This window comes from Myotis yumanensis, unplaced genomic scaffold (genome assembly GCF_028538775.1).
Source record: "Myotis yumanensis isolate MYYU_CA2020_CCGP unplaced genomic scaffold, mMyoYum1.0.hap1 SCAF_17, whole genome shotgun sequence".
Classification (NCBI taxonomy): domain Eukaryota; kingdom Metazoa; phylum Chordata; class Mammalia; order Chiroptera; family Vespertilionidae; genus Myotis; species Myotis yumanensis.
Window position 1 is genome coordinate 5520522 of NW_027223768.1, and position 21557 is coordinate 5542078.

A 21557-nucleotide genomic window follows, 5' to 3' on the forward strand; every position below is an offset into this window, starting at 1 on the left:
TCCCCTTCGGGGATCTCCTTCCAGCCCCAGAGCAGGGAGAGACGTTTTTAGAGACGGTTCCCATCCGACAGCTACTCACTGAATGCCCACACGTTCTGGCCGCCGTGGAGGCACCACTGAACTCGGCGTGGCACCCGGCCTTGCCACGTGCTCGCTGTGTGACCTTCGGTAAGTCACCGGCCCTCTCCAGGCCTCCATGCCATCGACTGCAGAACGGAGATCAGAATGACACCTCCTGGACAGGGTTGCGTGAGGAGCCACTCTACAGAGTGCTCAGCACAAGGCCTGGCGGGTGGAAAGCCTCTTAGAACGTCACTGCTCATTATCAGTCTTCTTATTACCGAAGCTCAGGGGCCTCCGGACACGGTTGTGAAGTCGGTGCTATTCCCTTCCTTTGCAGATGCCTTGACGAGGAAACTGAAGTTCGGAAGAGTCACTGCGTTAGCCATTCCCAGACCTCGTGTTCTTTCTGCCTCCAAGTGCACCTGCCGTTGCGAGGAGACGAGAAATCAGGAAACGTGTGTGAACAGCCTTAAACCGGGGCCACTGTCCCGGAGCTCAGCAGGACCCTGGGAACGGGGCACGGATCTCTCTGGATAAGGCGTTCTTGACAGGGGAGAAGCGTCTGGGCCACAGAGGAAAGAAGGTGGTGACGAAAGAGCCGGAGACCAGTCAGCGGGTGGAGTGTGGAGTGGGCGAGGCTCCCCCGTCCCTCACGTCTGTCTCCTCCGAGGTCATGGTCACCGAGGCAGACCCTGAGCTACCTCCTGGCGGAGAGATGAGCTCCTGAGCCTGTTACCGCCCCGGGGCTCCGCACAGCCGCCCGCCCCCCTCCAAGGCTGGCCCCCGGAGCGTGTCTGAGAGACTCCCGCAGGAGGTGCCCTCTCCCGCCACCCCCACTCACAGCGCTGGGAAGCCTGGGCCTGGGCTGGCCATCCCAGGGTCACTGGACTAGGATGGGGGATGGGTCTGTGACAGGAGGTGCCCTGGGTGTCCTCTTCCGGCCCCATGGAGTCCTCGCCCATCCCCCCGTCATCAGGGAACTCTTCCACGCTGGGGAGGGCTCCCCAGACCCCCGGCCCCTCTACCGCCAGCGGGGCCCCGGAGGTGGGGCTGCGGGACGTGGCCTCGGAGTCCGTGGCCCTCTTCTTCATGCTCCTGCTGGACCTGACCGCCGTGGCCGGCAATGCCGCCGTGATGGCCGTCATCGCCAAGACCCCCGCCCTCCGCAAATTCGTCTTCGTCTTCCACCTCTGCCTGGTGGACCTGCTGGCCGCCCTGACCCTCATGCCCCTGGCCATGCTCTCCAGCTCCGCCCTCTTTGACCATGACCTCTTCGGGGAGGTCGCCTGCCGCCTCTACGTGTTCCTGAGCGTGTGCTTTGTCAGCCTGGCCATTCTCTCCGTGTCGGCCATCAACGTGGAGCGCTACTATTACGTGGTCCACCCCATGCGCTACGAGGTGCGCATGACGCTGGGGCTGGTGGCCTCCGTGCTGGTGGGGGTGTGGGTGAAGGCCTTGGCCATGGCCGCCATGCCCGTGTTGGGGAGGGTCTCCCGGGAGGAGGGGGTGCCCAGCATCCCGCCAGGCTGCTCCCTCCAATGGAGCCGCAGTGCCTACTGCCAGCTGTTCGTGGTGGTCTTCGCTGTCCTCTACTTCCTGCTGCCCCTGCTCCTCATCCTGGTGGTCTACTGCAGCATGTTCCGGGTGGCCCGCGTGGCCGCCATGCAGCGCGGGCCGCTGCCCACGTGGATGGAGACGCCCCGGCAGCGCTCGGAGTCTCTCAGCAGCCGCTCCACCATGGTCACCAGCTCGGGGGCCCACCAGACCACCCCGCACCGGACGTTCGGCGGCGGGAAGGCGGCCGTGGTCCTCCTGGCCGTGGGGGGCCAGTTCCTGCTCTGCTGGCTGCCCTACTTTTCTTTCCACCTCTACGCGGCCCTGAGTGCTCAGCCCACGTCCACGCGGCAGGTGGAGAACGTGGTGACTTGGATCGGCTACTTCTGCTTCACTTCCAACCCCTTCTTCTACGGATGCCTCAACAGGCAGATCCGGGGGGAGCTCAGCAAGCAGTTCGTCTGCTTCTTCAAGCAGGCCCCCGAGGAGGAGCTGAGGCTGCCCAGCCGGGAGGGCTCCATCGAGGAGAACTTCCTGCAGTTCCTGCAGGGGACCGGCTGCTCCACGGAGTCCTGGGTGGCCCGGCCCCTCCCCAGCCCCAAGCAGGAGGCCACGGCTGTGGACTTTCGAATCCCAGGCCAGATAGCTGAGGAGACCTCTGAGTTCCTGGAGCAGCAACTCACCAGCGACATCATCATGTCAGACAGCTACCTCCGTCCGGCCCCCTCGCCTCGACCTGAATCCTGATGGGCTGCTGGACTCGCGGAGGGAGGTGGGGCCGGGCCGGTCAGGGATGCGAGGAGCGCCTGGTGGCTCACCTCTCCCCAGCCGGCGGGGGCTGCGGGGGCTCCGCACACGGCCTCTGCTTCGTGTTTTCTGGGTCGGGAACAGAGCCAACAGGATGGACATGTTTGCCTTGGACATGGCTGTGATCCTTGACTACTGGGGGAGGGAACCTGGTGAGATGGTGACGAGAGTCAAGGGTCACGAAGGTAAGAAGATTGATGTCTCTCCACCAGTGAACGTTCCCCGCCTCAGGAAGCAGGGATGCTGTGAGGGTAGGAGCAGGAGGAAGCGGGGGCGGCAGGCCGGGTTTGGAGTAGTCCTGGGGACCCTTTAGGACATTTCATTTTTCAGGGTAATTGTCCAGGGCAGTAACTGTCCAAGCAAGGTAAGAAAATGACCCACGTGGTCTCCTCTCCTGGCTAGGTTTCAAAAGAACTCTCTCAGCCCCGTGTTTCGATGTGAGTAAATAGACCTTTTTCTAGTTTTAGGCCTGCGGTTTCCTTAAGGTGAGAGGACCAGCTGGGCACGATCCTTCCCTGAGTTCGGCCAGAAGCAAAGAGAAACAGCAGTCGGGGTGCTGCTCTCCTGCCCTCTGGGAACAGCCCTTCTGTCCTGTTGCTCTGTCTCTCTCCCACACGTGGGGCATCAAGCTGGGGCTTATCTCTGCAGAGGCAAGAACAGGACAGGATGGCTCTTCCTCCTTGTCTTTTAGGACGAAGGAGTGGAAAGATTGGGGGTTGGATGGCTGAAGGTGGGGGTTAGTATTTGAATTGCTAAGGTGGTTGGGTACAGAGAAGCTAGGTAATCTAATACCACAAATCTTTTTCCCCCCCTAGGACTGGCCTCCCTGATCTCTCTCCTCATGGCCGTGACCCACCTCCAGCCCCTGGACCATCGGGTACAGAGACTAAGGTTGGGAATGGGTTGGTCGGGTGGGGTTTCCGTGGTCCATTAAATGCCTCCCTGCTCCCATTCATCGCTCTCAAAATTAGCTTCAGTAACAAAGACTTAAATCTCTCTCCTATCGGCAGCCCTGGGTTGGAGAGAGGGCACAGGAGTGGGGCTCAGCTGTTCACTGGTTGAGACTGTAGGAACTGTGTTGGTTGGCACTGGTGGCGGTATTCTCACGGGCGGGGGGAATCATTGCAGACTGGACAGGGCATCCACCTGGGACTACTTGTCCATCCACTTCCCTCAGCCGAATCGGGTAAAATTACAGGGTTGAGACAGGACCAAGGGGGTGGTGTGGTCTGTATTTGAACAAATGCCTTGCTCACTGAGCATCCAAGGGGAAGGTGGCCTGGTGGGAGTGGGACAGTTTCCCCTTTGAACAGCCAATAAATACTTTTTATTACAAAAGTTATACTGATATCAACATTGACTCCTTCGGTTCGATTCAGTGCATCGTAGTTGAATACCCACAGAGAGGATGTGAAGACACGGTCTTCAAGGAGTTCATAGTCTAATTTGACCAAGTACCTTGTAGTTTTTAAAAAATATATTTTATTGATGTTTTACAGAGAGGAAGGGAGAGAGAGTTAGAAACATCAATGAGAGAGAAACATCGATCAGCTGTCTCCTGCACACCCCCTATTGGGGATGTGCCTGCAACCAAGGTACATGCCCTTGACCGGAATCAAACCTGGGACCCTTCAGTCAGCAGGCTGACGCTCTATTCACTGAGCCAAACTGGTTAGGGCAGTATCTTGTATTTTTACAGACCATTTACATCTGGTAAAGCCTTATAGAGTTCTGTGAAAAATATACTGGAGGCTAGATGAACATGGTTCTAACTTCTGAAAGTTCTGTCCGTTGCAGCAAGATACTGGCACAGAGGTTTCCTGCCGATTATGGAAAGTGTGTGGGTTGTAAATGAAAACTTAGTTGAAAAAAAAAAAAATTGATTAAATGAAAATGGGCAAACAGCTTTCCCCCTTTAGATCTAGGAAAATGTCCAGGTTTTTGTCTTCCTAGTCTAGCGCCTATTACATTGAAGAAATCCCTTAGATGCTATATACACCCAGGAGTCTTTTGTGATTGCAAAACATATCCTCCTCTCCCTTCCCTTTTAAGATAAACTCCTAAGGGTGGAATCTCGTTCCTAGGTGAGGGAAAACCTCTTCCAACATCATGATCTGCAGTAGGCCCTGAGCACTGCCAGCAGGTGGCAGTGTGAGCCAGTGGAAATAGAAAAGGTGCCTCTGTGGGTGTGTGTGTGTGTGTGTGTGTGTGTGTGTGTGTGTGTAGGGCTGAGGAAGGGGGCATTAAACATTGTCTGGGAGCCATCTTGTTAAATTATTTTGCCTTTTTCTTTGACTTTGCCCAGCAACGCTTCTTCCCCATACATCAAAGGAGAAAATTTTAAGTGCAAGGATAACTAATTCAGGCCAAAATTTCCTGACACCTGTGATCTCGCTGGCGTTTATTACAGACTTTGACATATGCTGGTTCGTTTGCCTTTTATTTTTCCCCAAGTGAATCATGAAGGAGATAAACATTTCTCTTCTCTTATGCTAAGAACTTTCCCAACAGTTTTTTGCCATGACCACCTTCCAGGAGTTTTCTCTTCGCCAGGATTGCTTGGCCAAGTTCGATATGTAATCCTTAGCTGGGAAAGTTGTTCCTGGAAACATTTGGCCCCTAATCCCCTGAAGAATCAGCAGGTTGAGACAACCCTTCTGTCGCTGCTTTTTCCTGCACCCTGGTGGTGCTGGGGTAACTCTCGAGCCTAGATGAAGGCCTTCTGTTGTCAGGTCTCCCCAGGTAACACCTTACAGCGGCGTGATAGAAAAGGGGTGAATTTGGGAGTCACACAGACCTACGTACTTGCTGTGTGAACTTGGGAAAGATGCTTAACTTCTCTGAGCCTATTTCCTCATCTGCAAAAGTGGGGACAACATTACCTACCTCACAGGGTTGTTGTGAGGATTAAAAGAGATGACATATGGAAGCACCTAGCCATACCTGGCAAATAGGTACTCAATAAATACTGGTTTTTCTTCCCTTTCCTCTTGCCCCTTTTCCCCATTAGTACTGATTATGGGAAAACATGTCCCTTTTATTCTAACAGTCATTAGGGAATAAATAGGAGTCTTGTCAAACTTCGAAAAAAACTGATATAAAGTTATGGGGGTGGAGGCTGTCTAAGGTGGCTCTCGTGGAACCTTTCTAATTATTGAATCATCACCATAAAAACCTTTCTTATACTCTAAGGCTTAGGTTATATTAGGGAAATAATTTTTAACCTCAGGGAAAAGCTTTTGGGGGCTACAAGAGTTCCCCTCCCTAGACTGTATGGTGGAGAGTAGGTGTGGGGCTCTTGGGAGAAGAGGTAATGTAGGGTCACCTTCGCGGTAGTACCCAGGATTATGAGTGGAAAAGGCTATCAGCCTGGGACTTTCATGGGGGATTTATTAATTTTCAAGTGATCCTAGAACTGAAAGGCCAGTTTTACTAGAACTTCCCTTTTTGTGTGGCACCGCAACAGGAAATTTTAGGAGATTCACAGGGTGCACTGGTTTGTTTCAGGTTTGGGGCTGAGGTTGACTAGTCCGGGTAGAAGTGCTAAGGCCCCTAGCTGCGGGGCGACGACGGGCTCATCCCGGGAAAGGCAGCGAGGACACGCTATGGAGGAACCACCCGCTTACCTTCCAGGGAGAGTCTGCCAGCAATTTCAAGGAGCCCTTTGCCAACAACGCAGTAGCTGGACAGTTCTCAGGTCCACACAAACCTGCACGTAACGGCCCAAGGACCAGGAGCAGGAGGCGGCGGACGGAGGGGGAGAAAGGGATCACTCAAGTCCCAGACACGGTTGGCCCGACAGATCGCAGCAGTGAAGCGTGGCCAGGACCCGGCTCTGAAGTCTGCTCCCATCCCGTAGACCTGGCTGCGCAGACCCAGGTGGAGAACGTGTCCTACACTTGGCCAGGGACCCCGGGTTTGGCCAGTGAAATTCCCAGGCGGGTTGTGGGTTCTTATCAGGAGTCCACCCCCCAACCCTCATCCAAAGCGGGGCTGTGCCTGGGGAGGGCGCCATGAACTGAAGCCAGTCCCCGTTTTTTCTGCATTTATTTAAAAATGACAACCGAAAACATGCAAAGGGACTAAGGCGAGTTCCACGGGACCGGGACAGCCCGCAGAACCATTGCCGGGATTCGCCACCCCCCACCCGTACTTCCGCTTCCGGTTGCTCCTCCAGTTTCCCCAGCAGGAACAGTTCTAGCCGTAACAGCCGCGGGGCGTTTCCGGAAGTGTCGTAAACGCCGGATATCCGGTTTCTCCGGGCGCTCCAGGAGCTGACCGAGAGGGCCGCCGCCCAGCAGCAGACTCCGACTCGGCCGGCCGACCCGCAGTCTCCGCGGTGCGTGAGTGAGCCCGGGCCTGGTCCCCTCTCCCGCCGCCGCCATGGGCTGCACGTTGAGCGCCGAGGACAAGGCGGCGGTGGAGCGGAGCAAGATGATCGACCGCAACTTGCGTGAGGACGGGGAGAAAGCGGCGAAAGAAGTGAAGCTGCTGCTCCTCGGTGAGGGCCTGTGGGCGGGGCCGGCGGGGCTTGCGGGGAGGCCTGGGCACTTGGGGGCCGTGAGGGGCGTCCGGCCGGGCTGGCGGGGAGGACCCCGAAGCGGGCGGAGGGCGTGGCGGGCAGGGGCTCGGGGGTGGGGTCGGCGGCTGAGCCGCCGGGCCGGGTGCGGGAATCGGGCTGGCGAGGGTGTGACTCCGAGCTGGGCTGCCTTTGGCGGAGAGAGTTGGGAGCGCGGGGAAATAGGACGGTCTTGGGTGCAGAGGAAAGGCTCCTACCGGAAGGGAAGGGGCTGGGGAAGGCTTGGCACGGGGGTTGGAGGGTGTGGGTAGCCAGGAGGACGGGGCACGATGTGGGGGGCTTGCGAGTTCGGAGCGAGGTGATATACTTGATGGCGGGGCAGAGCCGGGGGGCTTGAGTGGTGAATGTAAATGGAGGGGCTGGGCCAGAGCGGTCGCAGCTGGCCCCGCGGGTGACAGAGAGGGGGCCTCTGAACAGCAGGGCAGGTGGAAGGCTTACCCAGTCAGCGAAGGTGTGCGGTCCAGCTAACTGACAAGTTCTCGGCATAAAGGGAGAGTTCGGTTGCAGAGGCTGTCTATGTTTTCCCACCTTTTCGCACCCTTTTTACCCTCCTAAGGTTTTATCACCCCTTCCCTTGGTTTTGCAAAGGGGAGATGGTGTGAGCCGAGGAAATGTAAGGGCTGCCTGGCCTGAGGTTGGTGTCCAGAGACGTGGTGGACAGTCCAGCCCGCGTTGGCGGTGCTGAGTAGTGGGTAGGGATGTGGGTAGGGATGATGTGCGGTGGGAACGGGGTTACCTTAGGGTCCTCGGGAGCCAGACACATTTACTGTCCAGACTGGGACAGGCTTCTGGTGAGCCGTTTTCTCTCTCTCTCTCTCTCTCTTTTTTTTTTTTGGTCCCTTCAAACTAAAAATATTGATTTCAGGACTTGCTGTTTATTTTACCCCACATTCGTTTTAAGTGGCTTTTAGGTACAGTCAGATGCATTTTACTCAGCGTGATTAGTTTAAAAAATGTCGGAGAGTCTGGCTTCTAGAGGCTCAGTAAACCCTATAAAGAACCCTAGCGTCCGCTTGTCAATAAATCAAGCCAGTTGTTTCCTTATAAGTATTTTCTAGGGATCTGTTGGAGAAGAAGTAGGAGTCGTGGTTTCTGTAAGCGGTAGAACTTTGTTTTTTAAAACAATTGATTTTTGAGGAAAAGAAGTTGCTTTAAGAGAGGTGCTCCACCGTCACCTAATTCGGTACTCCAGGCTGTGCTGGCTGCCCCGTTCCTCTCCTCCTGTTAACCTGTTTGGTGGTTTATAGGTTGAGAAGCCCTGGTAACAGCTTTCTGGATGGTGGGGGCAAGTTACACATGAGAGCTTGAGCTTCCAGACTGCTGACCTGATCTTTCAGAAAGCATGAATTCAAGTTGTAGTTCTAGACAGCCGCTCTCTGTGTAACAAGTATCATTCAGGAATGAGCATGGCCCCTGGCACATGCTCTTTAAATACTATCAATTCTGGGCAGACGTTGCTCCATGGGGCTTTTCAGGTGTTTGATATAAATCACAATACTCAGGGCATTAGCATGGTCTGTATTGATCAGCTGGTTGTAAAATTAAAGGTGTCTCTCGTCTTCTGTGTGTGTTTTGATTTATATTGCCCATCAGAGAGCCCCTCGGGGCATTAGCCTATTGTAATACAGTTGCAAACTGGGAGGCTTTCCTCCAAGTGGCTGGATTTGACAGGTGGAACTTGTCCAAATGTCTACAGAAATCTTTATTCAGGACTTTTAAATAGTGCATTTAATTAAGAACAAATTGAAACCTATGATGACTTAGGGAACCTCAAAAGCTGTAAGTAAAAATCGAAGTACTAAAGCATTTGATTTCAATTTTTATCAATTTCATTGTTTTAAGTGAGATTTTTTAATATTCTTGAGCAAGTTTAATCAACCACTTCAAGTAGGTGACAGATACAGATGCTCTTGCTGGAACCATATCATGACGCACATATGAAATGCCAGTTTTTTCCCTTGCTGTTTCTATAAGCAAAATGCACCCATCACAGTATACAAAGGATTTTCCTTTTGCTGTAGAATACCTCCTGGATGTCCATGTAAGTCGTTTTTACTTCATCACTGTGAAGCTGTCAAGTGTAGTCTAAGTTGCGCTCTATTTACTTGCCCTTGTCTCTCCTGGCACATAATAGGTGTTCATTAAATATTACTGTATTTTCTTCCTCGCAGGGATATAGTTTAGCACAGTGATTAACAACATGGGCTCTGCAGTCAGGCTGTTTCATATTCTAATTCTCATTCACCAGCTGTAACCTTGGGAAAGTTTTTTACACAATTCTCTCTCAGCTTCCCCATCTTTTAAAATGGAGAAAATAGAGGTATTTCATAGTATTGCTGTGAGGATTAAATATCGTAATAATGTGAAGTAGAACACAGCTTGGTACACTGTATTAGCTCAGTGAATATTAGTTATTTTTGTTATTAAATCAAAATGAATGTTACAGATTACAGGTACTATGAAATTCAGATTAAGAAACTAGTGTGGGCTGAATTAGTTAAGGAACACTTTAGTGTTATAATTTGTTTTTATTACCTTTTATTTGAATTTCCTTTAGATGTATTATTGGAAGGATTTTGATATGCCAGATTAGTGTTTAATCATAATAGTCTATAGAAAGACAAAATTATATTTTGCAAAGCTTTCCAATCAGAGTGCAGTGCATAGGATGGCAAACAGGTATGCTGTTTGCAAACTTTTAAAATAGTTTTGAAATTTTAAATTATTTTTATAATTTTTCATTACAACAGTTGAAATGGTAATTTTGGTATGATTTCCTCTAAATTTTCTGAATTTGGTATTGAAAATATTTCATTTGGAAGATTTATACTAATTAGTATTCAGTATCATCTGTAATACTTAGTGTTTGATTTTTCATGTCATAATTTTATGATATATAAAAAACATACCCAGCTTACCTCAATAAGCCTCACAGATACTATCATTTTCAGTGGGTGCCATGAGGTGGCACAGTTGGGACGCACTGGTATAATGGGCAAGAGCACTGCTTTTGGAGTCACATAAAACCAAACTCAATTCCCACCTCCATTTATTAGCTGTGAGACCCAGAGCATGTAACTTAACTGTGTGTGTCTTAATTTTCACACATGTAAAGTGGGAATGATGATGCCTATTTCATAATATGAAATGAGATGATGTATGTAAAATGCTCAGCAAACCAATTTCAGTAAATGGTGACCTCTGTTATTACAATGTGAAGCTTATCATTTTAGCTACTTTTTTCAAAGGTGTTTCAGGCAGATATCGAATTATTTTTCAAATATTAATATACCCTTTTTAAAGATCTCCAAGGAAATTTAATAAATATCAATCCTTTATGGTGAAGAAATTAAATATTATCGCTTAGTTTTGTAAGTGCTTGCCTGATCTACTCCTGTGCTATCTCCAGATTTTCATTTCTTGTGGTTCCTCTTAGCAGATCTTGAGCAAACATACAAAATGAAGGTGATGCTTTATTCTTTAGGATTCTGCCAGTGGTGGCATGGCAGAAATTAAGTTGCATGCAGATAGTTGGAATCATCTAATTCACTTAAACCCGTGTTATACAATCGATGATTCACATTTAAATATCTGCATATCACTGACTGAATCTGCTCATTAAAACTTAGGCAGTCCTTTGATAAGTACCATATTACATTATGTCCTCATAGGATGATATCCTTTGCAGTGTTTGCCAATTTTTGGCATAAGATTCATAGACAGTTGTTAAATTTCTTGTGAGGATGCATCTTGTTTCTGAGAAAGAAAAAAAAGCTGGCATAAAAAGTAGAAATTCACATTATAAAAATAGGTTTGTTTTTTTATAAGCACTTACTGTTCTTTGTGTCTTTTATTTAAATGCACTCATCATTCTGCAGTCTGACAATGAGGTCCTTTTTAGGAATTACAAGATTGTAATCTTCCCTGAATAGGCTAATTCTGTAGTGATGACAGAGAGAGTAGGGTGCTTAGTACTTATTAGAATTTATAGGGTATGTAACCTTTTAATCAGGGCTGCATCTGTGTTGTTTTAAAAAGAATTTTTAGCCTATTAAACTTATGTGCAGTATTACCAAGAAGTCTTTTAGTTTTGTGGCAGTTGTCTCTATGAAAGTGGTTCCTCTTTTGGAGAAGGTTGTTGAAACCCGAAGACCTGTGTTCCTTACTCAGCTCCTCCCCATGGTGCTGAGCCTTATCCCCAGTTGCTGGGAAAGGAAAAAGTAGTGGATGGGTCTTGGCAGGTACTTCCTCTTTTCCCCCAACCCTCTCTTTTCCTTTCTGGTTTCTTCCATGGCATGCTTTAACAAACAAACAAACAAACGAACGAACAAACCTGGGGTTATATGATTTTCCTGGGGAGAGGAGCCATGGATTCGATCACAATACTTGTTCTTTTCCCACAATACTGTCTGCCCTCCATTCTTTAAAGTCCCTCATTGGGACCAGGAGAATCAGTAGCCGTGCAAAAATGGCAAGTTGAAAATGCAAAAGAAAAAACCTAGACACTGTGAAGAGTCTTTAGTTCCTCTTTTAGAGGACAGTTTTTTACTTGGAATTTTGAGCAATCTCTTTCCTGTACTTCAGATGGCTTGTCTTTCTCCTGTTCCGCCAATGAATTCGTTACCTACAGGCCACCACTTCCCTCAGGTGGATAAACCCCATCTAGAACTTACCTCCCCACCTCTCTTCTCTCCCCAAGTCCACCTGTCGGGAACTTGCCTGTTCTGGCATCATCGTTCTCAAGTCTTCTTGGCTGAAAACAGATCTAGATTTTTAACTCTCCTCTTGCTCTCATCCTCATAACCAGTCAATCACCAAGTCCTATGACTCATTTGTTAACCAGATATTGGAGTTACTGGACTGTAAAATTTTGTTGTTATTGACTGACTTAGGGTCCCATCATTTTCTTTTTCTTAGTAAATGCATTTAAAAAATATCCCAAAGTTCCATCTGTTATGATTACTATGCAGTTCCCTTTCCTCCATGAAACCTTTTTGACGTTCTGTCCATCTCTTTGAAATATCATAGTACTTTTTATGTCTCTTACAGTCTGTCTACCTTATATTATGGTTATTTTTATACTTACCTGCTCCTAACTACATGGTCCTTGAGGGCCAACAGGACTAGGTATTTCTCATCTTTATATTATAAATAATGCTAAGGTGTTTTGCCTGTAAGGAACAGGAACTTTCTCACACTTGTCCCAATCAAGGAGGAGTTTATTGAAAGGATACAGTGGGCAACTTCATAGGCATCAGACATCCAAAGATAGACAAGAAATGAATAGAGCCAGGTCCCGTGTGTAAGGGTTGTGATGCGTGCTCTCTCCCCGATTCTCCTAGGACAGAATAGTCATTTGTTCTGTTTTGTTGGTAAGTCACCTCTTCAGATCAGCTTTCTCTGCTCACTTATGACTTCTTTGGCCCTGCCCATCCCCACCCCCAATTTTCAGCTTTGGCTTACTCTGACACCTCTGGCTCACACACTGCCTGACCTGGTGGTTAAGTGCTTCATGTCATCCGAGTCAGGTTCCCCTGATCCCCATTTCAGGTTCCTGGGAAGGATGTCAGATTGGCTCAGCCATGTCAGGTGCCCACCACTATCTAGCCAGCGGTAGTGGGAATATGGCAGGATTGATGAAGTATTGAGTTCCGTAAGTCTTACCCTTTCCAAGACTGGGGGGGTCAATTTCTCTATTAAAAAGGCACTAGGGGCCCAGCGCGAAATTGCGGGAGACCCAGGACCCAGAGTCCTGCAACTTGGTGGGACCCAGAAACCCGCCCTCGCCTCCGATCAAGTCCTCTAGAGTCGAGTCCCCGCCCACCTGTGCCTACCCCTCGCGCGCACAGCCTCCTGCCAGGTCCTTATGGCGTGATGACCACAGGCTTTTTATATAATAGATGGATAGAGAGTTAATGATTGATAGATGACAATCCTACAATGTAGTAGACACTCATTAAATACAAGTTGGAATGAGATGAAATATTTTTTTTTAATTTTAATTTTTTTTATATATATTTTATTGATTTTTTACAGAGAGGAAGGGAGAGAGATAGAGAGCTAGAAACATCGATGAGAGAGAGACATCGATCAGGTGCCTCCCGCACATCTGCCACTGGGGATGTGTCCGAAACCCAGGCACACGCCCTTGACCGGAATCGAACCTGGGACCCCTCAGTCCGCAGGCCGACGCTCTATCCACTGAGCTAAACTGGTTTTGGCTGAGATGAAATATTGAAGAATTAACTGTATCCCTGCTTTAGCCCTAGCTGGTTGCCGAGTGGTTAGAGCCTCGGCCCACAGACTGAAGGGTCGTGGGTTTGATTCTGGTCTAGGGCACATACCTCAATTGCAGGCTTGATCCCTGGCCTTGGTCGGGGTGTGTCCAGGAGGCAACCAGTTGATGTTTCTATCTCTACTCCTCCCTTCCACTCTCTCCCAAAATCAATGGAAAAAAAATCCTGTTTTTCATTAATTCACAAGAACATGCCTGCTAATTCTCAATATTAAGTTGTCATTTTGTATGGTTGGCAGATGTAATTAAATTCAACTTGAGGTAGGGTGCAGGATTTTAAACTCCCATTATCAACACATCCAACTCAGAATAGTTATTTAATTACTATTAAATAACTGAATTCACCTGGATTTAATTACTTTCTATTTTAATTCAGGAGCTAATTTTTTAATGTGTATAATCAGTACAGGATCTGTGCTTCATCATCCCTGCTTTTTCCTGACTTTTTTCCCTACTATTTTTATGAGCACCAGAAAATTGTCCAAAACTAAGGGAAGAGGTAAAACAGACTATTTTGCTCCTTGTTAATAATCTTGCTTATAGGTTTTTTGTTTGTTTGTTTGTTTAGGGAGTAGGTAAAAACATGGCAGGGCAGATTGCTCATAGATTTGAGCCATCATGCTCTGTCTTATGTTTTGTTGGCTTAGTGTAGTTTTGTTTTATTAGGGATTGGGACTTGTCGGGGAAAGTGGGGAAGGGAAGAAGAGATGCTTTAAGTACCCAGGAGCGAGAATGTTAGCCACAGAGACAGATGTCTAGAGCAGTGGACTCTAAATTTGTTCAGATCACCGGAGCTTGTTTTAAAATTTAAGCAGAATACAGGAATAAAGAGACTGAAAACTGGGAGCTCAGTCCTATTCGCTGCGCTTCATTTTCCTTGTTTTGCATGAGGTCTGATCTCAGGGTCTTTTGTCTGTGGAGTTAATATTATCAACCAGGTCGGGTATTTTAGCAAATTATAAAGAGGGCTGTTTTTGCGTTGCTAGTTCTCTTATTCTTGAGTTTGATCAAACTTAGTTTAACATAAAGCTGTTTAGGAAGATAGTTAAAAACTGAGGTTAAAAACCTGAAAGACATAAATTACATTAAGTGCCCATAGTGTAAATGTTCAAGAGAATATAAAGAAAAGAAATTGTTCTAGTATTTGATTTTAAACTCCAGTTTTTAAACTGTCTTACTTTTTGGTATATTTCTTTTTCAGTGTTTAGCAAGTTAGAGTTAGTTATCTTTAAGCATTTATCTATCCAGGCTATCCTGTTACCTGCTTAGCAATCATCTGTATCATTTCTGTAATTCAAGCTACTTGAACTGAGTAACATTGTGTTAGGATCCCTGTTTAATCATTCTGGTTTTGATACAGTGCTCTGTGTAAATGAAATATCCTTTTTTCCATGATTTGCTATTAAGTTGTAACAGAAATGAATATATCTAATATGAACTAATCAAAGAAGGATTCCAAAAAGACCAAGTTTGCTTGACATGTATATGAAAAATGGCCTAATGATCTTAGACAAGTTTCAGGAGGATGTAGACTTCAGACATGAATTCCCTTTGATTTCCAAGTTAGACTTGGAAGATACTTAAAAGCTTAAGAAAGATTGTTTAAGATTAGCTGAGGTATTAGTGTTTATTGTTTGCTTCTTTTTGTCACCAAGTCTATTCAAATGGTTAATGTTTTTAATATTCATACGAAAGTCTTAGGTTTTTGTTTTTTTTTTCAGTGATGTTAGTATTTTACATCTCAGAATTGCTTAACTTAAAAGTAGACAGTGCTCTAAATTTTTCCTAGCTGCTCATGGAAACCTACAGCTGTAGTGTCAGGCATGTCTCACCATGATCAAAACATACACTCCATTTATAAATTTAAATTGTGCTTGTATCTTCTGCTTTGTTCAGGTGGCCTGAGGTTGACACTTACTATACTGGTGATATAGGAACCTTTACATCAGAGTTCTTTAAAATTAGTGGGGTAGCTTGATTCTTGTCATCTTATAATGAATGTTTCTGTAATGGTTGGGTTTTAAAACTAAAACAGTATTCCATTGAATTCCAAAAACTTATGATGGAAATGTTGCACTGTCCGTGGCGTTCGTTTTAGTCATGTATTGATATCCCTAGCTTTAAATTTTTTTTCTTATTAAATGGATAGTGTTGTATGGAAATGGATTTTGCCTGGGACTTTGGAAATTACATTTTACAAATTACCCTAAGTTATAGAAAGATGGTTTCAGAGTAACATACTTTTAGTAGAGCATGTTCCCTCTGTTTCCTGAAGTTAAAACATGGGAATCATTAACTTCAAAACAGGGCTCTGTTTGAGGCAATGCTGTAATTGCTACCATGATTTACATAGTTAATGTAGTTCTGATGTCTGCGATTGATAGTGCAGCCTTAAACACTCTATGGAAGTGATTTCAATGTTGAGGTACGAATTTTGGGAAATAAAATATTGAACTCCTTCAGTTTAATGATGGAAATCTCTTACCATTTTGCAGCATTAATATAGCCTCACATATTTTAGTTCATTTTGGGTTGTTAAAAAATAATTTCGTTTCTTCCTCTACTTCTAAGAGAAGTATATTTCTTATTCTTTTAGTATTTGTGTTATTATGGTTGTAATTAAAATCCACATTCATGCCCTAACAGGTTTGGCTCAGTGGATAGAGCATCGGCCTGCGGACTCAAGGGTCCCAGGTTCGATTCCAGTCAAGGGCATGTACCTTGGTTGTGGGCACATCCCCAGTAGAGGGTGTGCAGGAGGCAGCTGACCGATGTCTCTCTCTCATCGATGTTCCCAACTCTCTATTCCTCTCCCTTCCTCTCTGTAAAAAATCAATAAAATATATTAAAAAATAATAAAATAAAATCCACATTCATGTCCTCATCAGTAATTGTAGTTCTTTCAACTTTTTCTAGACTACTTAAAAGTTTTTTTTTAATACACTTTTTATTTTGGAATAATTTTAGATTTATAGAAAAGCTACAAGATGGTGCATAGAGTTCCCGTAGAATGTTCACCTGGTTTCCCTTAATGTTGACATCTTAACACAGCAGTGGTACGTTTGTCAACACTGAACTTCACACTTGATTGGGACTTTAGCAGTTTTCCACTAATGTTTTTTTTCTGCTCCAGGATCCAGTCCAGGGCACCGCATCGCACTTGTCAGGGCTGCTTTCCATTGAGCTTTTTGGCTTTCGGTGTGGCACTGTCCAAAGGAGGCTTGTTTGTTAAGCTACTTATGATCAGCTATCTCTGATCGTCTTATATGTGCTCAGGTACTTTCCTGGAGATTACAAATAACCGAGAAATAGAGCTCTGAAGCAATTCGAGCTGTGGAGATACACGAGTAAACAGTGATAATATATGTGGAATGTGGTTACAGAAGGAGTAGCCAAGGTCTGGAAGGAGGTGGGGAAGAGACATATCAGGAAAGTCCTCCCAGAGGAGGCGATGTTCGAGATGGACCTTGAAGGGTAAATAGGAGCTCTTAAGGCAGAGACTGGAGAGAAGCGCACCCAGACAGAGGGGTAATAGTGCGCACAAAAGCTCAGTGATATCTGTGAGCCAATGACTAGGTTTGCCTGGAATGAAGGGTTGGTGTAAGAATGGAGGAGGTGAGGCTGGAGAGGTATGCAGGGATTAGAAGGGTGCTCATTTGAGTATTTTACTTTCCTATCACACAAGAAATTTTGAGGCGGGGCTAGTAAGAAATGTACCTTCGCAAAATTAGTGTTCAGTGATGTATGTGTACAAACCATATAATTTAGGGTTAACATCAAATGGCTTTTTGTTGACCTGCTTTCAAAGAAGTGAAAGGAAACTTACTCACCAGAAGCCAAAATTAGAATACTGAGGCAGCCAGAGGTTAATCCCCTCCTTGCTCACAAGCGCCTGCTCCCTCCAGCATTCTCTTTATATTCCGCAGAAGTGAGGAGGAACCACACTTGTCCCACTCATATGGCCAGTTGCCCAAGGAGAACACCGGATCTTTAGCAGCCCTCAAGTTACTCGTTCATGTTCTCAAGTGATAGTGTTTTGAGGAGAGCTATTCGGCTAAGTGAGCTGCCTCTTTTTCTCTCTTAATCAAACCAACATCTTCCTTAGGTGATTTATGAACGTTAAAGTGGCTGTTAGCTTTCTGCTTTATAGTTTACTAGTGGCCCGGTGCACGGATTCGTGCACATTGAAAGGAAATTAATTAGAAGGTGGCCAGCGGGGGGCCAGGCTAGCAGGGGCCAGACACGCCCTGGAACCAACCTCCCGCGGTCCCTCCCCCACCAGATTTGGGCGACAGTGTCCAGCAACAACATAACTCATGACCACATGTGGAATCGTGTGGCCCTGCGAGGAATCGGGCTCCCTCCTCTCTGGTTCCGGGGTGCGTCACCACCACAGCTGCCAAGTCACGGCAGCTCCTGCGTTGAGCGTCTGTCCCCTGGTGGTCAGTGTGCGTCATACCTACCGGACAGTTGGACAGTCGCTTAGCCTTTTATATATATAGATAAGGCTTGTAAAATGATAGGATTGCCCATGTAATTGGAGAAAAATGTGAAACTGTACAAACCACATACTGTTGTGTAAGGCAGACATATTTTGGTTGTTAGGGTTTTGGTTTTTTTTAATGTCCTCCCCTCCCTTATTGCATATTCACCTTCTAGAAATATTTCATGGAAATATAATTGATGTTAGGAAGAGACTCAGGTGAGTTCAGAGATGACTGGGCATCTTTAATGTTTTATGCTGGGCGATAGCTGCACAGATGTTTGTTTTTTTACACATATGTCACAATTATTCCCTTTTATTTAGTTAATATTTAATCAAACCAACTTAAGATTTTTTAAAGGCTAAAATAAAGGTAATTGATTCTAATTAACTTAAAGCTACTTCCATTCAGTTTTTATTTATTTTTATGTTTTGTTTTGCTCACAAGAAATAGAAAACTGATTCAAGCCAGCTCAGAGAGTTGGGAGGGAACTGTTAGACTGGAGAGAGGTTTTCCGGAAAGCAGGAAGAACGGAAGAGTCGGGCCGTGGGAACTGAGGCAGCGCTGGTATTGGCCAGGCTCCTGTTGTCTTCCCTCTTTCGGCTTCTTGTTGCCTTCTTGTCTCTTCCTCTCCCTTCTGTCTCCTTGGTCCCATCCATTCTCTTTCCCCACCTTCTGTCTCTTCTCTTGTGTGCTCTTTCTCCTGTCTCGTGGCACCTGTACGGCTCTCTGCACATCTGTCTGTTCGCTTTTCTCTAGGCCAGCTTCCCGAGGCCCTTCCCTTCCTGACATTGATGTGCATGAAGGCCCCCTAATGGCAGCCTGGGTTTCACACATTGCAGCCTAGTAGTTCAGGATTCCTTTTTCTCCATTTCCTTGTACAGCGTCCTCAGTTAATCTGACTGGGGGTCCTACTCATCTTTTGGAGCGAGGTCGAGCAGGGTGCAGGTCCTTGTCAGCTTTGCCTGGGTGACTCCTGCTTCAGGTATTCACTTCCCGATCAATCACAGGGAGGGAGTGGCCCAGATCGTGTCGGCCATTGCAAGTTTTATCAGAGATTTCTTATATATACTTCAAACCTTTTGGGCAATTGTTTCCTAGAAAAGCCTTTTCAGAGAAGAAACTGTTTTCTCTGTCCAAGTCACACTCACTGCCATCTTTTACCCTTAAGCATTCATTCATTTACTCATTCACTGCACAGATATTTAATGAGGACTCACTGTGTTTCGTGCCCTCTCTTGGGTGTTGGGATACGGAGTGGACAGGACAGATTCATAGCAGCTTCACTGAAGTGGATGGTGGGTGCGTGGGAGCTGGGATAGGCCTAGAGTGAGATGTAGAGGGAAATAGGGGGAATAGGAGAGGGTTGTGAGTGAGTCCAAATTTATTGTCAGGTATAATTGCGGGTGAGAGGTGAGGGCATAGCCAGGAATGGGTGTGGGGCTGAGTAAAAATAGCAGAGGAATGGAAACCTGTTTCTGTTAGCTGCCCACATTGAAAATTCCATCCATTGCAACTGGCATTTGCAAAATGTGATTAGGTAACCATTGAATCTCATGGAAACTCAAGCCATTCATCATGCCCGCAGTTATGTGCCTACCTGTCCTAGATGGAGGCTAGATACGGGGGGTGGGGGTGGGGGTGGGGGGGGTGCGGGGACACACAAAAAGAAGGCACTAAGTTGTGCTTTGTAAGAGCGCTTTTGAGCATAGGACTACTGGAGACCTAAATAAGTACAAACCCAATTCATTACATTAATTTGACCAAATAATTAGTGTGACAATGTTTGACACAAGCCTGTAGGATCAGGTTGGGCCTGGTCAGAGTGCCCTTGAGGGAGAAGTACAGTGTGGAAGAGTGTTCAGGTGGCACTGAAAAGAGTTTCGTTGCCATTTCATCAAGGCCGAGGAAACCAGTTGGCAGCTTAGGAAAAGTGAGGAGAGTAGGAGCTGGGAGATAGTCGGCTTTTTAGAGGAGCCAAGAGCTGGCTAGAGATCAAGATAAGGTGAGGTGGCTGGGAGGGGGAGTTTGGAACTGAATTTTGGAAACTAACCTCTGGGACGGACACTGAAAGGCAATGAACAGTCAGACCAGCCACCAGAGTGGGAGTAATAATGTGCAGAGAGGATGGCGCGGCTTCAGCAGAGAGTGGAAGTTTGAGCTAAGTAGGGTTTGCAAGGATATATATTTTTTTAATATATTTTTATTGATTTTTTACAGAGAGGAAGGGAGAGGGATAGAGAGTTAGAAACATCGATGAGAGAGAAACATCGATCAGCTGCCTCCTGCACACCCCCTACTGGGGATGTGCCCGCAATCAAGGTACATGCCCTTGACCGGAATCGAACCTGGGACCTTTCAGTCCGCAGGCCAACGCTCTATCCACTGAGCCAAACCGGTTTGGCTGCAAGGATATGTATGTGCAAAGGCTGGGCAGGCTTAGAGGGACAGTGGGCTGGGTGGAACAAGGCATTCTGACACTTTAGGCCAGTGATGGCGAACCTATGACACGCGTGTCAGAGGTGACACGTGAACTCATTTTTTTGGTTGATTTTTCTTTGTTAAATGGCATTTAAATATATAAAATATCAAAAATATAAGTCTTTTTTTTACTATGGTTACAAATATCAAAAAATTTCTATATGTGACACGACACCAGAGTTAAGTTAGGGTTTTTCAAAATGCTGACACGCTAAGCTCAAAAGGTTCGCCATCACTGCTTTAGGCGAAGGAAACTTGCTAATTTCACACGAAAAGCAGTTTCTAACTTCTCCCACGAGATCGTAAGTTCCTAAGCTTATCTGTATTTGAAGTCTCTGCCCAGCAGTTTCTGACACATACAAGAAATGCTTGTGAGGGGGAAAAAGACTGAGAAACAATTTTTATTTGCTCTGTGACATTTTTCGCATCTGTAATTCTGCTAACCTTTTCTTTTACTGAATTAGGAAGTGACTGGTTGTTGTATTAAGAATGATACCTTGAAAAGCATTCTGAATGAAATGTCATTTTCACCTTAATCTGAATTTTTACTGTTAGCTACTCTATGCCTGTCAATAGAAAGGAATCAGTGGGAGCCATCGATCATCTTGTGGTTGGAACAAGCATGGCCTGTGGTCCTGAGATCCTTAGTTAGGGATATTCATTCTTTAAAGAACAGCAGCTAACTTGAATATTCTGCCCGTTGGAGATTATGTCATTACAGAGCCCCCTTGAGCAGGAATAGAGGTTTGCTGCCAGACACCCTTTCCTCCATGTTCTGCGCTGTCTGATGCTTTCTGTTCTCTGTCCCTTCTTGATCAGGAGTGCCTGTTGGAGACATGCTGATCACTGGATTATGGTCACTATTGTAAATGGTTGGGTTAATCGGATGATGTGACCCATGGTCTGATTTCAAGCCTACGTGTGTCAGAATTAGAGATTGAGTCTGCTGGTAGCTTTATCGAGTCATTATAACTATAGTGTTAGTGTGCAGCCACGGAGCACCTAGGCCACAGCCCTTCACAGTTGCTATATAAGGAGACAGTGAGGCCAGGTGGCTTGCCAAAGGTCCTGCTGTTAGTCATGGCCTAGCTAGGACCGAAGTCTACTCTTCCACAGCGTTTATTATGCCATGGTATCGTTCACTAAAAAAATATTTTTAAGTGCCTGAGTTGTAAATGAAAGCTGAGGATAAGTTAGAAAGAAAAATCAAATTTATTTGCTGGTCAAGTTTTCAACCTTCCGTGGTACAGAAGTCAGGTGTTCCCATTGGTCTGATAATGGGGCCTGCAGAGAC

At 46.4% G+C, this 21557-nt stretch overlaps 2 protein-coding genes across 3 annotated transcripts in view; both read left to right on the forward strand.

Moving 5' to 3' along the window:
- The first annotated feature begins 796 nt into the window (after positions 1 to 796).
- Positions 797 to 3766, forward strand: GPR61 (G protein-coupled receptor 61). Of its 2 annotated transcripts, none has more exons than XM_070395941.1 (2): positions 797 to 2609; positions 3240 to 3766. In XM_070395941.1, exon 1 carries the CDS (start codon positions 1009 to 1011, stop codon positions 2362 to 2364), a length of 1356 nt encoding a protein of 451 aa, XP_070252042.1. In that variant the 5' UTR covers positions 797 to 1008; the 3' UTR covers positions 2365 to 2609; positions 3240 to 3766. The 2 variants fall into 2 exon arrangements, with proteins under 2 accessions (XP_070252042.1, XP_070252041.1); XM_070395940.1 differs by having other exon boundaries at positions 874 to 2675.
- Positions 3767 to 6687: 2921 nt separating this feature from the next.
- Positions 6688 to 21557, forward strand: part of GNAI3 (G protein subunit alpha i3) — a 37053-nt gene continuing 22183 nt past the window's right edge. The window contains exon 1 of the mRNA XM_070396947.1: positions 6688 to 6925. Coding sequence (XP_070253048.1) covers positions 6808 to 6925 — 118 coding nt within the window. The 5' untranslated portion in view covers positions 6688 to 6807. The remainder of the gene's footprint in view (positions 6926 to 21557) is intronic.